Source organism: Pelophylax lessonae, assembly GCF_965119305.1.
Source record: "Pelophylax lessonae genome assembly, chromosome: 4".
Lineage (NCBI taxonomy): Eukaryota > Metazoa > Chordata > Amphibia > Anura > Ranidae > Pelophylax > Pelophylax lessonae.
In genome coordinates this window covers 496,860,190-496,875,204 of record NC_138771.1, presented here as the reverse complement: position 1 = coordinate 496,875,204, position 15,015 = coordinate 496,860,190, and the positions used below count along the sequence as shown (strand labels likewise).

General features: G+C 43.2%; 1 protein-coding gene across 3 annotated transcripts in view; it reads left to right on the top strand.

The window, feature by feature from the left end:
- Positions 1-15,015, top strand: part of WNT5B (Wnt family member 5B) — a 218,388-nt gene that overhangs the window by 189,835 nt on the left and 13,538 nt on the right. For all 3 annotated transcript variants that reach the window (XM_082255748.1, XM_082255749.1, XM_082255750.1), the window contains exon 4: positions 8,739-9,031. In XM_082255748.1, the coding sequence (XP_082111874.1) occupies positions 8,739-9,031 (293 nt within the window). The remainder of the gene's footprint in view (positions 1-8,738; positions 9,032-15,015) is intronic.

Genomic DNA, 15,015 nt, shown 5'->3' with positions numbered 1-15,015 from the left:
GCACTGATAGGTGGCATTGGTGGACACTGATTAGCAGAACTGATTGACACTGATAGATGACGCTGGTGGACACTGATTAGCAGCACTGGTAGGCACTAAGGGGACAGATGTCGCTCTAACAGAAGGCTGTTAACTGCTTTCTTCTTTTCTTCACGCTGACAGCATGAGGGGAAAAAAAAAGCTGATAGCTGGCTTTTGTTTACTTCCGCGATCAGCTTTCATTGGCTGATCGGTGATCACGTGATAAAGGGCCCGCAGTGATTGGCCTCATGAACAATATAGGCTATTTGGGACTTTAAGTGAGACACCAGCAGGTAATGCCCAGCGTCTCCATCCCTGTATCAGAAAAACTGAAAATTGGAAGGATTAAAAGAGGTGCATGGAAGCCAGCCAGCCCCCAGTCTGATGTACTCACCTTCCAGTCTGCCACCAACCAAGTAGACCTGTCTCACAATATAAATAAAGAACAGGGGTTTAGTTGACACGCATTTGCAAACGCATGTGTAAGCCTCTACACGGCATCCTGTGTTACTTGCAGTCCTAACACTGTCTATTTTGAGTGTCTCCACAATGGAAGCACATGGCTGCTAATGGATAGATGGGAGACAGGTGAGGGGGGAGACAGCCCAAACCTCCCCCAACCCGCTCCCATCTATGACTGGTCTAATATCTCACAGCTCTAATAGCTATGTTGTAGCGATGGTACAAAACTGAAAAGGACTAGCTGAGAAGCATACACCTCCATCCCCTTGGTGGATACAGTATAAAACATTGGGACTTTATATGAGGCATTGGTCTGTAAAGCACAGCACCTCCATCCCTAATTTCATAAAATATTTGGGACTTTAAATGAGAAACAAGCTGGTCATGCTATTGGTCTCCATCCCTGTATATGAAAAAACTGAGGTCAAATCAGACTGCATCCACCAAAAACGCACGAAAATTGCACAGTGGGACTTTAAATGGGGCACCAGCCTGTAGGCACTGCGTCTCCATCCCTGGTTACATGAACAATATAGGCTATTTTGGACTTTAAGTGAGACACCAGCAGGTAATGCCCAGCGTCTCCATCCCTGTATCAGTGATTGGCCTCGACCTCGACGGTACATTGTGATTGGCCTTTACCTCGATCAGGGGGAAAAGGGGCATCTGGGTTTTTTTTTTTTTGCCCCTAAACACCACTGCGTGTCTATGCACACATACTGTAGGTGTTTACAAGAGTTTAGAGGCAGAAAAAAAACTCCACTGCCAGCGCATCCAGGAGTGGTGACGTTTTGGCAGAGAAAACTCTCGACGTGTGTGTGTGTAAATATGTTGAACTCTAGGCATGTTTAGCACTTGAGCATTAAATTATTTCAGTGGCCAGAATAAATTATTATTCTGGCCAATGAAATGAATTAACGCCCAAGCACTTGACGTGCCTAAAAGCGTTACATGCGTTTAAAAGGGTTTACAAGCGCCAAGTGTTTTTTTTTTTTGCCAAAACGCTGCTGCTGCCAGGAGGAAGGGCGTCTAGCAGAGATGGCCAAATGTCCAGTATGTATAAGGGCTTAAAGTGGTTGTATCCCCCCAAAAAAAAAAAATCCCTGCAGGACAATGGCATAATGTGCTAGTATGCATCGCATGCTGGTCCCTGGCCCTTTTCATTAAATGCACAGATGTGAACATGACCCATGTTAAATGGACTGTAGTGTGTTTCTGCAAAACTGAAAACGCACTAAAAAATGCATAGGGGTGAACCAGGCCTTAGGCATACATGTTTTTTTTATCCTTTTCCAGGATTTTGGTTGATTTTGAAGTTGAACCTGGGAAATCAATTTAAATCTTAAATATAATTTAGTATTATTTAAAAAGAAATTGGGGGAAAAAACAAAAGCAATTTCATATAAGCAGATTTTTCTTGCTGCGTACGGTCTGGGCAGATTGCTTTCTATCTCCTTGTGTCCAGTAGAAATCCCCATTTTATTTGGTTGTTTTGTGATTTCAATAAAAAGTGGAATCATATGTCTGATTGCTCTCTTTTACCAAGTTATGATCTTTGGTCTGGCAGCTGTCTCTCCCCCTCCTGTTAGCATTTCATCTCCTCCCATGATCGGAGGTGTGAGGAGGCATTGTTTGGCTTCCTTTTGAAATGCAGCCCTGAAATGCTGAGATCAGGTCTAGTTTGATCTACTCTCCTAAAGAAAGGTGTTAAAACAAGGGACAGCGACCCCTCCTCCTCCGCATTCCTTATCCTCTCTTGGGAGGGCGATAACCCCTCAATCACTTTCCCTCATCCAGAACGAAAAAAAACAAGGGGAAAAAAGCTAATTTGTTACTGAAATTATATTGGCGTATGTTACATTTATATACAAGCCTAAAAAAAGCTTCATTGTGTTATATAGGATAGTACTGTGGCTTTGCAGCGCTAGGGTCCTGCATTTTACTACCAGTAGGGCCCTGTTTGTATGGTCTAAGCTTATCCCGGGTGCTGAGACTGATGTGGATGGCTCAGTGTTCCCTGTACAGCACTGCGGAATAAGGTTGGCCATACATTATACAATTTTCCTTTAGATTTACCAAATACATACAATATGAAGTCAATCCTAAACACTTTCAGTTTGTATGCTATCAGGCAGGTCCTTGCACTAGATACAGTAGTTTAAGGAAAATATAAAGGAAATTGAAAGAAAGTTCTATAATGATGTATGGCCAGCTTAAAGCCTAGTACTGTACACACAATGATGTCCATTTTTTTGTGCATGCTAGTCTCCATATCGAAAATGAATAGGTACTAAAGTACGAAAATTCTCATACAACAGAATAAACCTTTGGAAGTGATGTAATGTAATTTTATTGTATTGTCGGATGAAAACTGCACTAATTAACCACTTCTGGACCGGAAGGATTTGTCCCCTTAATGACCAGGCCATTTGTTGCGATTCGGCACTGCATTACTTTAAGGGAAATTGCGCGGTTGTGCGACGCTGTACCTAAATAAAATTTATGTGCTTTTTTCCCACAAATATTGTTTTCTTTTGGTGGTATTTGATCACCTGTGCGATTTTTTTCTGTTTTGTGCTATAAACAAAAAAAGAGCGACAATCCTGACGAAAAAAAAAGCAATATTTTTCACATTCTGCTATAATAACCCCCCCCCCCCCCCCCAAAAAAAAAAAAAAAAATTAAAAATCTATTTTTTTCATCCTCTTGGGCCAATTTGTTTTTCTGCTACATATTTTTGGTAAAAAAAAATCGCAATAAGCGTATTTTGATTGGTTTGCACAGAATTTATCGCATCTACAAACTAGGGGAAAGATTTATGTTGTTTTTATTTATTTAATTATTTACGAGTAATGGTGGCAATCTGCGATTTTTAGCGGGACTGCGACATTGCAACGGACAGATCGGACCCCTAACTGACATTTTTAACACTTTTGGAGGGACCAGTGACATTACCACAGTAATCAGTGCTAAAAAAATATGTGCTGTTACTGTAAGACTCCGTTCACACTGGGGCGACCTGTCAGGCGACCGTAGGTCGCCTGCCATAGAGTAGCTGTGGACCCATTCTAATAGGAGCGACACAAGTCGCTCCGACTTAGAAAAAGGGTCCGGAGCTTCTTTGGGGCGACCTGGAGCGACCTGCATTGACTTCAATGATATGAAGTCCGTGCCAGCCGCTCCGAGGTCGCGGTGCGAGGTGAGGTCGCCCCGGCAAGTAGCGTCGCCCCAGTGTGAACGGGGTCTAATAATGACATTGGCAGGGAAGGGGTTAACCCAGTTGTGATCAAAGGGTTAAGTGTGAGCCTAGGGGAGTGTTTTCTAACCGTGTGGGGGATGGGCTTGTGAAATGAACACAGAGACCTGTGATCCTATATAGGAAGATCACAGGCGCTCTGTGATCATTTCAGAGAGAACAATGGTCTGCTGTGTTCTCAACAGCTGACCGTTGTTCTCTCTCAGCGGGGAGCGATCGCGGGCGGCCGGCGGCAATCGGTGCCGCCGGTCCCGTGGATCGGCATTCCCGCTGCCTCGTGGGGGGCGCGTGCGCGCCCCATTACTGCTCCCACGAACCGACATACCCATACGTCGATTCGCACAGCCGAGCCAGCCTGCTGCAGTATATCTGCGGCGGGCGGTCAGCAAGCTGTTAAACAAGAATCGTACGATCTGGTATCATATGAGAAAAAATTTTACGTTTGTCGCTTCGGATAATTTCGGACGAAAGCTGTGTAAGAACGATCAGATTATCGTATGATCGCTTCTAAAGCGGTATTTTTTGTACGATATTGTGATCATGTGTACGGCCCTTAGTCAGCGCTATATAAATGCATAATAGTGTGTGACAGTGGTGGGACATTAGAGTGCACCTCTCATGCAGAGACTGATGTGACTGACTTAGAACTGGATCTCACGGGAACACGCACACTCCCGTGCGGTGCATTTTGACAGCACATTCATTTGATTAGACTGCAAAACACACTGGACCGTGCAAAAAGTAAAGCTTGCACCACTTTTAAAAATGCACTGCATAGTACCATGCAATTTGGTGCCCGCAAACGCACTGCATTTGCAATCCGTGTTTGGGGTGCTATTAACATAACATTGGCACCCGCATGCAGATCGCAAGGCAGGGCATTTGAACACAGTGAGGGAAATGTGCAAGAGACATGCCTTTCCCGTATCACGTTCTGGTGTGAACCGGCCCTTAGTGTGCACTGAGGAATATGTTAGAGCTATTAATGTATAAAATTGTGTGACTATGGTAAGGACCTTAGAGTGTAATAGTAATGGCTCAGTGTTCTCTGTACAGCACTGTGGTGTATGTCAGAGCTATATTCACACAAAGAGTATGTGACTGTGTTGGGACATCAGAATGTAAGCTCCTGTGGTGCAGAGGCTGATGTGACTGACAAAAGCTGGCCATACAATGATTGTTTTTTTTTTTTTTTTGTTCAGCCTGCAGGATGAATGAAAGAAATCTAATAGATTCCTCCATCTATGCTAAACAGAGCGTATGGATGAATCTCCCGCTGCGGTAATTTTATTCTGATGGCTGTCCTATTCTGATAGCTGGGACAGCAACAACGCCTGCATCTGATTGGATGCAGGTGCTTTTCTTTGACATTTTTTGCTCGGCCCCTTAAGTGAGGTACACACTAGTAAAAAATCTGCCGAAAATTCCCATCCGAGGTAAAATCGTACGATTTTCGGCTAGTGTGTACACAACTTTCAGCAGCCGATGCCGACAACAAAAAAAACAAAAAAAAACGGAGGGACAAACACCAAAATTTTTATCGTCCGTCCCCAGACGACCAATTTTCGTTTAATGTGTATGCAGTACGTCCGAGAAAAATCGGATACGAAAGACCGCACATGATCTGAAGTTGCTGACAACCCGGAAGTCTAGGAACAAATGTCCCCAAAAAAAAATAAATAAATCGGACAAGAAATTTTGTGAACATTTATGCACTGTCAACTAAAAACGGTTATGAACGCTGAAACTGTGTATGACGGGACTTAAATCTTTCAATTGAAGGATGTTGTATGGAGTGGTGCTGACAGGGCTACCAAACCAATCGAATTTCAGCAGGTTAATTGGGAACAGGGCAAAATGTACTTAGTATATGGGCAGCTTATGTCCTTTCTATAAAAAAATGAAATATTCTTATTGTATGCACTATGCGATATCATAGCAATCCCGCTGTCAACTACTTTTTTCCATCATTCACACTCCCATGCACTAAATGATATTCAATCTTGTCACAGCATAATTGCTATAAATGACAATTTATCAACTGTTTGTTTTAAGTTCATCAAGTCCCCCTCACTGTTCGGCATCACATTTTTGTAGAGGGGAAAGTTATCCCAGAAATGGTGTGATTGATCTGTGAACATTCCTGTATCGTACAGGCAGAGGGATCCCTTCGAGACATCTGAACCCATATTGCCCCCTGAGGAGGATTCCTTATCTTGTTTCTTTGTAAATTCCTGCATACAATTTGTCCATATTCAGAGTCTCTGCCCCAGCAACACGCCCCGCACTGTTCCCTCCCAGACTACTGGCACCTTCCCTAATACCATATAGCAGCCTTGCCAGTAATGGCCACAAGTAGGCAGCGTGACGTGAGCGCAGTAGTGGACATGGGTAGACAGGTAGCCTGCAGGACTTGTGATGCCTCCAGCCTGTGATAAGTAATTAGCACTTTATCTGTCATCACTTGGTAAGAAATGCAGACACTGCATGCCCAGAGGGGCAAACTGATCCATATCTGCCACATTTTACATACTGGCCACTGTACAGACACCACTCCACAGATCAATACAAATTATCATTCGGCTTCCGGGAGGGCACGCTTGTTACTATATAGGTCCCAGAATGCTTTGTAAAGCTACTGTTATATGTCACAGATGCAAGGCTGACCACAAACATTGGGACGTCCAGGCCTGCAGGATGCAAGCTGTTGTTAGAATGCTGTAGAGCAGGGGTGTCAAACTCAATTTCTTCTCGGGCGGCATCAGCATTATGATTGCCCTCAAAGAATCTGTAAGATTAGATGTCCAGAGCACCCCACCCCATCTTACATCAGATGTCAAGAGCCCCTCCACCATCAGAAGTCAGAGTTCCCCATCCTCTGTTACCTGGGAAGAAGCTGGGGCGTTACTGGGAAGCAGAAAGTGCAGGGTCTGGAGGAGGACCAAAGGAGGGCGGGAACTCTGCAGCTGCAGGAGAGGTGCAAGGGCCACATGAAATGGCGTGGAGGGCCGGATTCGGCCCGCAGGCCTTGCGTTTGACACCTGTGCTGTAGAGCTTAGGCTGTCCACACATGTATTGATATGATCATTAAAGCAGTATTAAACCCAAAACCAAAAATGCAATTTATTGCGGCTTACTAATCCTTAGATGTGGTGACTGCATTTGTTTTCTATTTTGTTAGGCTTTTCCCCCTCTGTTTTCACCTGATGATCTGGCCGGTATCACACCTCCTGGATTAGAGTGCCTCCACTCTGGATGAAGGAGAACAGAGGTGCCATTTGGACAGCAGCATTTTCAGTCTGGGGCAAGGGCAGTGTTAGATGTACTAGGAGATTTAATACACTAAACATATTGAAGCCAAACTGTAGCTAATTCTTTATAAGCAGTTACAGCAACACCTTTGTTCCTGCAAAATAAATAAAAGCTGGCAATTGTAAGCACCCCTGTCAGTGGTAGAGATGAGCTCAGGTAAGTATTAGGGGGGCTAAGAGGGGCTGCTGCACACAGAAGACTTTTAATCCTAATGCATAGAATGCCTAAAACCTTCTTGCGACTTGAAGTAGCACAGATATGTATGGTACTCATTGGAAATCATGGTAAATGTCTGTATGAAAATAACTGCTGCTTCTGCAGGACAGCTTGTCCTGTTGAAAAATAACAGACTTAGGCCGGCCATAGACCTGTTCGGCTGGATCCTGCTGATTTGAACCAAATATGGGCAGGCTAAATGTACCAAGTTGATCAATTGATTTACTTTGGTAGGTACAATCAGCCTGCCAGATTTTACATGCGATACCCAGTGGGGGCAGCTGACCCCCCACCAGCTGGGAGACTACAATGGCTTGGCGGGAGGGTTTCCCCTGTCAACACTGTATGTGTTGATTGGGGAATCAAGGTTGCAGGAAAGAAATTCACTCTGTGTATGGCCTGCATTACTGGCAGGTTCACCAGGTGACAATAAGAGAAAAGAAGAAGCCTGAAAAAAAGAAAACTAAGGCCCCTTTCACACCAGTGGACTGATCGGTTCCACCTGTCCATTTTTCAGGCGGACCCATTCGGACCGCTCATTGTTCTCTATGGGGCGGCGGATGTCAGCATCCAATCTGATAAAATTGGCTAAAAAACAGACGCATGGGGATATGTTCGCCATCCGTCCGGTGGATCGGATTTGATGACAATCAGATGCCATTCGACTGCCCCATAGAGAGCATAGTGGAGTGAAAATGGACCTGTCACCTGCCGGCTCAGTGGGGATCAGCAAAGAGATCCCCTGCTGAGCAGGCAGATCCGCTTAGATGGATTCTACCCCGTATCAAAGGGGCCTTATGCAGCCATCACATCTAAGAATTGGTAAGCTGCAATACAATAAACGTTTGCTTTTGGATTTAATACGACTTTAAATTGATCACCCAATGCGATCAAACTGATCAAATGGAAAACCTAAACCAATCTGTCAATTTATAGAGCTGTTGATCATTTCTTAGGTCCTGTTCACACCTGAGCGTTTTTCAGCTCATAAAACGCTCATCTCTGAAGTCTCAAAACGCACAACAAGCAAAATCCTATTCATTTCAATGGCCCCTGTTCACATATGAGTGTTTTGTCACCTGAAGCAAAACGCCTGAAGCTCAAAAAAGTAAATGAGCTTCTTTTTTGACAGATTACAAGCGTTTTTGTTGGATGTCAATGTCTGCCTCCAAACACCTGCAAAAAACGCCAGAAAAAAATGCATGAAAAACGCCCAAGCAAACACCTGAAAATGATACGCTCAGGTGTGATTGGAGCCTTACTACAGTGTTTTGTTGACTACCTCTAATTGCAGAGAGCCAATCATAATTTATATTGATTTATTGATTGGTTGTCATAAATATATTTGGATGCATACACTTTACAGAACAAAATTTCCTCTAATTAATAACATTGTTGCCATATTCGATATCATATTGGTATATTAAGATTCTTCCTTTCTTGAAACTCATTGTTTGCTTTTGTCTTGTAGGAAGCAGAGAGGCTGCCTTCACCTATGCCATCAGTGCAGCAGGAGTGGTGAATGCCATCAGCCGTGCCTGCCGAGAGGGGGAGTTGGCCACTTGTGGCTGCAGCAGGACTGCACGTCCCAAAGACTTACCCCGAGACTGGCTGTGGGGTGGCTGCGGGGACAATGTGGATTATGGTTACCGGTTCGCCAAAGAGTTTGTGGATGCTCGAGAGAGAGAGAAGAATTACCCGAAAGGGTCTGAAGAGCAAGCGCGGGCATTAATGAATCTGCAAAACAATGAGGCAGGACGCAGGGTGAGTAGGAATTATGCCCGCTGACTAAATCTTTTTGGTGTAGCCCCAGATAGCAGTACTCAACAAGGCTTTAAAGCCTTCCCCAACTTTTCAAGCTTAGCACAAAAGTTTTTGATTTGACATACTGACTGACTGTGCCATGAATTGTGTATTTGCTTACTACTCAACACCAGGATTAAGAAAAAAATGCAACTCCTATTTTTTTGGACTGCGGCTGTTTTGGGATTTATGTTGATCTTCTTGTTTCTGTTGAAATTCAGAAATGGCCGTCATGCAGTGAAGGATTCTGGCACTCAGCAATGGTCTGTCACATACCTGTACCTGGTGTGCTGCAAGCAAACCTCAACTGCACATTTTATTTAGATAAGGCCATCCAAATGGCAGTAGAACCTAAAAGCAGATATATTGATGTATTGATGCTTGCACATATTTGTCCTCAGCTCCAGAGCTGCTCTTGTGTACAGGTCTTCGTTTGACAGAAGCCGATCTCAAGACTAGCTTTTGTCGAACAAGTGTGCAGGAAAACTAGCAGCCGATCAGCATCCGATCAGAACTCTCAGTGTTCACCGGAGTGTTCTGGCAGGGGGGCAGTTCCCCTGTCAGAACACAATAGCACATCAGGGAGATTGCTGTACTAACATGGAATAGTTAGTACAGAGACCTCCTTGTGAGCTGCTCAGTTTTTTTCGTTTAGCCCATTGAGCTGAATGGAAAAAAAATTACCGTGTGTATCAGGCTTAAGGCTGCATGCACACTGTGTTCTTTTAGAAGCCTATTCTCATTACAGGAGAGAAGCAGCAGAAAAAAATGTGATAAAAGCCAAATTTTGCATAAGCATCATGCGTCTGGAGTTGATGGATTCTTTTGCCCAGAATGCGCCAATAGAATGCATTAACGCCAGACTCACGAATGCACAGAAACGCGCCCAGAAGTAATGCACATTTATGTGTGGTTGGGTGTTTTTTTTTTCTGCCCAACGTTCCTCTTTTGAATGTACTGTCAAGTCACATTCCAACATGTGGAGGTTTGACTTTTTTTGTATTCTACTCTCATGCATGTTTATGATTATACAAGATTTATATAACGCCAATAATTTGCACAGCACTTTTCAAAATAAAGAGCGACATACGGTTACAATACAATTAAAGACATGAGGCTCTGCTTATGAGAGTTTGTAATCTAAAAGGGAGCTTGATACAAAAAGTAAGTAATAACTTTGTGGGGATGAGTTGATGGAGAAACTAAAAGCTTAGTTGTTAGGTAGCGGTGGAACAGACTTCCTTAAAGTGATTGTAAAGTCTCGCTTTTTTATTTTTTTTATTTAGACTTTATTTAATTTTCATGTCAACACATTTTACATCATATAATAATAATTATATATATATATATATATATATATATATATATATATATATATATATATATATAATATAATATACAATAAAAACAGGCACATTACCTCCCTACACCCATTTTCCTCCTAGTCTTCTGTCTCGTCCCACTCCCCTGTCTCTCCGCTTCTTCTTCTGTCTTTATTTCCATATATTTATCCGTTTTCTTAAATTGTAGCCAACTTCCCCATATGCTGGCAAATCTCTCTGCCTGATCTTCTTCCCTACTACATAAAAATTCCATTTCATATATGTATTCAATCCCATTAAACCATTTGCTAATCGTGGGTTTTTCTGATTCTTGCCATTTTTTTGTATTACTTTTGCTGCATTTTTTAGATATGGGACTACTGTACTTTTATTTTGTTTTTTAGTGATATATATATATATATATATTATAGAATAAGCAGACCCATGGGTCCTCTGGGATTTCCATTCCTGTTATTACCTTTATATATTACTTTACCTCCTGCCAGTAGTCCCGTATCTTCCTACACTCCCACCAAAGATGTGCCATGGTGCCCTTTTGGATAAAAAAAAATAAAAAATAAATAGAAAATAAAGAAAAAATATAAAAATAACAAACATGTTATACCTACCTCCTCTGTGCAGTTGGTTTTACACAGAGCAGCCTGGATCCTCCTCTTCTCGGGTCCCTCGTTCCTGCTCCTAGCCCCTCCCTCCTATTGAGTGCCCCTACAGCAACCAGCTTGCTATGGGGGCACCCGAGCCAAGCTGCAGCTCCATGTGTCCATTCAGACATGGAGCTGCCGCTCGGCCCCGCCTCCTCTCTCTCCTGATTGGCACACTGACTTTGATTGACAGCCATGGGAACCAATGGCGCAGCAACTGTATCTCAGCTAATCAGGAGGGAGAGTCCCAGTATGGCCGAGGGACTCGTGGACATCGCTGGACAGAGAGGGGGAACAGCAAAGTATTAGGGGTGCTGGGGAGGCTGCTACACACACAGAAGGCTTTTTATCTTAATGCATAGAATGCATTAAGATAAAAAAAAACCTTCCTGACTTTACAACTCCTTTAAAAGATGAGTTTTCAATGATCACCTAAATGACAGAGTAAGAGATGGCTGGATTGGAGTAGGGAGTTTCAGAGGATGGGAAAGGCTCTGGAGAAGTCTCGGGCCCCTTTCACATAGTTTTTCAGCCGGACCTGATGGGATGCTCCATTCACCCCTATGGGGCAGCAGATGTCAGCGGTGACATGTCCACTGACACCCGTCGCTGTCCAATCCGATCCTGTCCATGAAATCCAGACGGATGATAACCCTATTTTCCATCCGTTTGGCGTTTTCATCCAATCTCCTCATAGAGGAGAGTGGGGCTCTGACAGGTCCGTCTCAGCACAGTGAGCGGAGAAGGACCTGTCACTGGCCTGCTCAGTGGGGATCAGCGGATCGATCCCCCACTGAGCAAAGCGGAGTCCCCTGGGTGGAACACCCATGTGAAAGGACCCTTAGAAGCAAGCATGGGAGGAGGTGACAAGGGAGTATGGGAGCCGGAGGTCTTGGATGAAGTTAATTTTTTTATAGTTTGGATGATATTTTGAAACAAGGTTGGTGATGTAGCTTGGGGCAGAGTTGTGGATGTCCTTGTACGTTGTTAGTATTTTAAATTTAATTTGTTGGGCCAGCAGAAGCCAATGTTAAGAATGAGTTTATGCCAGTCTTTTACAATGTATTGTTGGTTGAACATCACTAATAATCATAGGCGTGCGCACAGGGTGTGCCTGGGAACACCCTAATCACCTAGGGCACATTAGCATTATCGCTCTGTTTGCCAGTGAGGAGATGGGAAAGATCTCCCTCGGACCTGCTCTGCCATAAGAGAAGTGCCACACACTTCTATTTCACTTTGCCAGCAGGGAGAGTAATGTACCGGGGCCATATACATGTAGGCAAACACATGCATGTGTATTTAAACTTTGGGGTGCACACCCTAATGCAATAGGCTGCGCACACCTATGCTAATAATGGAGATATCCATGGTGTTCCTTTTTTTTTTTTTTTTCAAGGCTGACATCAGGGCTGTCTGCACAATGTGTACATTTGTCTATAATGTCCATTTATGTTTATGCCATTATAGTTATACAATCCTGGCTCCACTTAAGGGGTGTGAAAGTGTCCGGTAGCCCTATGGGTACTATATGCTCCCCCATTTCTAACAAACAAAATGGCCCCGGCCCCCACATATAACAGGCCTTCACAGCAAGAAGCACATGGAAGGGCAACGCATGAAAGACAAACCAGAGAAAACCCCCAGCTCAACACACCAACCAGTTTGCTTACCTACCGAATTAACCTGTCCAACAGTATGCAATAAAAACAGGGGTTTAGTTAGCAAATTTGCTAACTAAACCCCAGCCCCCATTTCTAACACCTATGTGCTTGAAGCTTGAAGTGATTGTAATCAATTACTCTGTAAAACAACCCATTCAATTTAAAATAGAAATGAAAGGCAAAACATTTTGTAAAGATATAAAAAAAACATTATAAATACATTTTTCCCCTTTTTTATATGCAATCACATCCCCTCTGTTCTCAGCTGCATAAGAGCTGGGGGGAGGAGAAGCAGCAATACATTGAGCTTGTGGGGGCATGTCAGGAAAACTCTGATCATTGGAGGAGAGCAGACTGAGTTCCCAGCATAGGCGGACAACTGATCTGCTTAGTGTGGTCAGTTTTTAATAGGATGGCAGAAACATCAGGTATTTCACATAAATGAAGCAATACGAAGAGTACAGGATACTTTCCTATACATACAGTACATGATAAAGAAGGCACATATCAGGAATATGAAGTGTCGGGGTAATAAACGCTTTAAGGGTCAAGTCACATGAGCAAAATGGTTGCCAGTGAGTTCTTGCTAAATCACTTATCTCATTCTATGGTTTTGCTCAGTTGCTGAGTGGACCAGTACGATGTTGCTCCATTGCTGTTCCCCATGTAGTGAATACGAAGTTGAAGCTTTCTGGAACAGCAAGGGAGTGATATTCATTAGAGAATGTGGTTGGTGCACCTTGGTGATTCTGTAAGTGTGACATCAACCAGGGGTTGCCAGAAATGATTGAGAAGATAGAGTGGGGAGACTTGCTATGATACTTGCCTGATAGCAGAAGATCAGAACTACACACACACAGATCTATCAGCAGGTCGCAAATTCTCCCTGTGCAATAACAGCTCCCATCAGCCACCAATTCCAAGTAAAGAACTGAAATTGGGAGCATCATTTGTAGTAATTGGCCTGTTTATGGCCACCTTTTGGCTGATCTTTTTTTTTGCTTGAGTTGAAGCTGATGATGCTTCACCTGTTAGAAAATTCCTTTAGAGCGTAAGTGCTTTGTTAGCAAAGTAAATGCAGCTGCTGAACCAGCAACAGAGCATTCAGCTGACATAACATAATATGGAGGCATGAACTGCCCTGTGCATGTTATATAGGAGGGGGCTGCAAATCTCTCATACATCCTTAATCTGGAATGACATTTCCATATACCGAAAATACAACGAGTCTGATAAACTATCAGTGATGCAACATTAAAATAGCGCAAATTGCAACATTTTTTCCAGTGCAACAATGATCTACAATATAAAGCATATGTGAGCTGCACTAACTTCCAATTAGTGCTTTTCCACAGTGATGGCAATAAACAAAAAATAGAGGGACAATAGCTGCGCTGTCATCTATATTGAAAAATACCAAAATGCAATAATGTAATATTCAAAGTGCAAACAGTGCTCAAAGCATATTAAAAAGTGCTGACAGTTCTTTAAGGTGCAATGGTGCTAGAATAAAGTGCTCCTCCTTCTTTTAGCCAGAGTAAAGTGCTGTGACTTGTGCAGAAACCCGCATGCTTCGTGCTCAATCACCAATCTAGGGCCCTCCTACGACCAAACTTACCAAATGTTGCCCTCCTAAGCTTACAGTGAGGTAGGTCAAAACACGCTTAATGTAGCTGGTCAGTCTCTCGTGTTGTTCACCATCCGTAACACCTCCTGATGACATCCTGGCGAGGCAACGCGTAGGGGAGTACATGCACAGTACTACACCACTTCTGCTTTCTGCCAGGTGGAATGCACACTGGTTTACACATTATTGAAGACACAGAGCGGCTACGGCTTGGATTATATGGCCTGCAGATAATTCCTGGTGCCGGGGAGGCACCCAAATATGTGTGTCCATTTTACTGATTTTTTTGGGGGATTTATACTAATAAATGGTGTTATGCGATGATACCCGCTATTGTTTATTTGTATGGATAATCATGATACGGATGGTGAACAACATGCGCCTGACCAGCCACATTAAAGGGTAACTCCACTTTTGAGGAGGAAAAAAGTAAAAAAATAAAGAAAAAACAATATAACGTATAGAATTGCGACACAAATCATATTGAAATTGAATGTTATTAAAAATTACCTTTCCTTTTCAATCTGCAGCTGTTGTAATTTTCTGAAAATGCAATGCAATATGGCTACCAGGAGAAGTTATGTACACAGAATGTGTACTGACCACACCCCAGAAACGTAATTTCCTGCTTGTGTGATTGGCTCACCAATTTTCCCAGAAGTCTACCTAA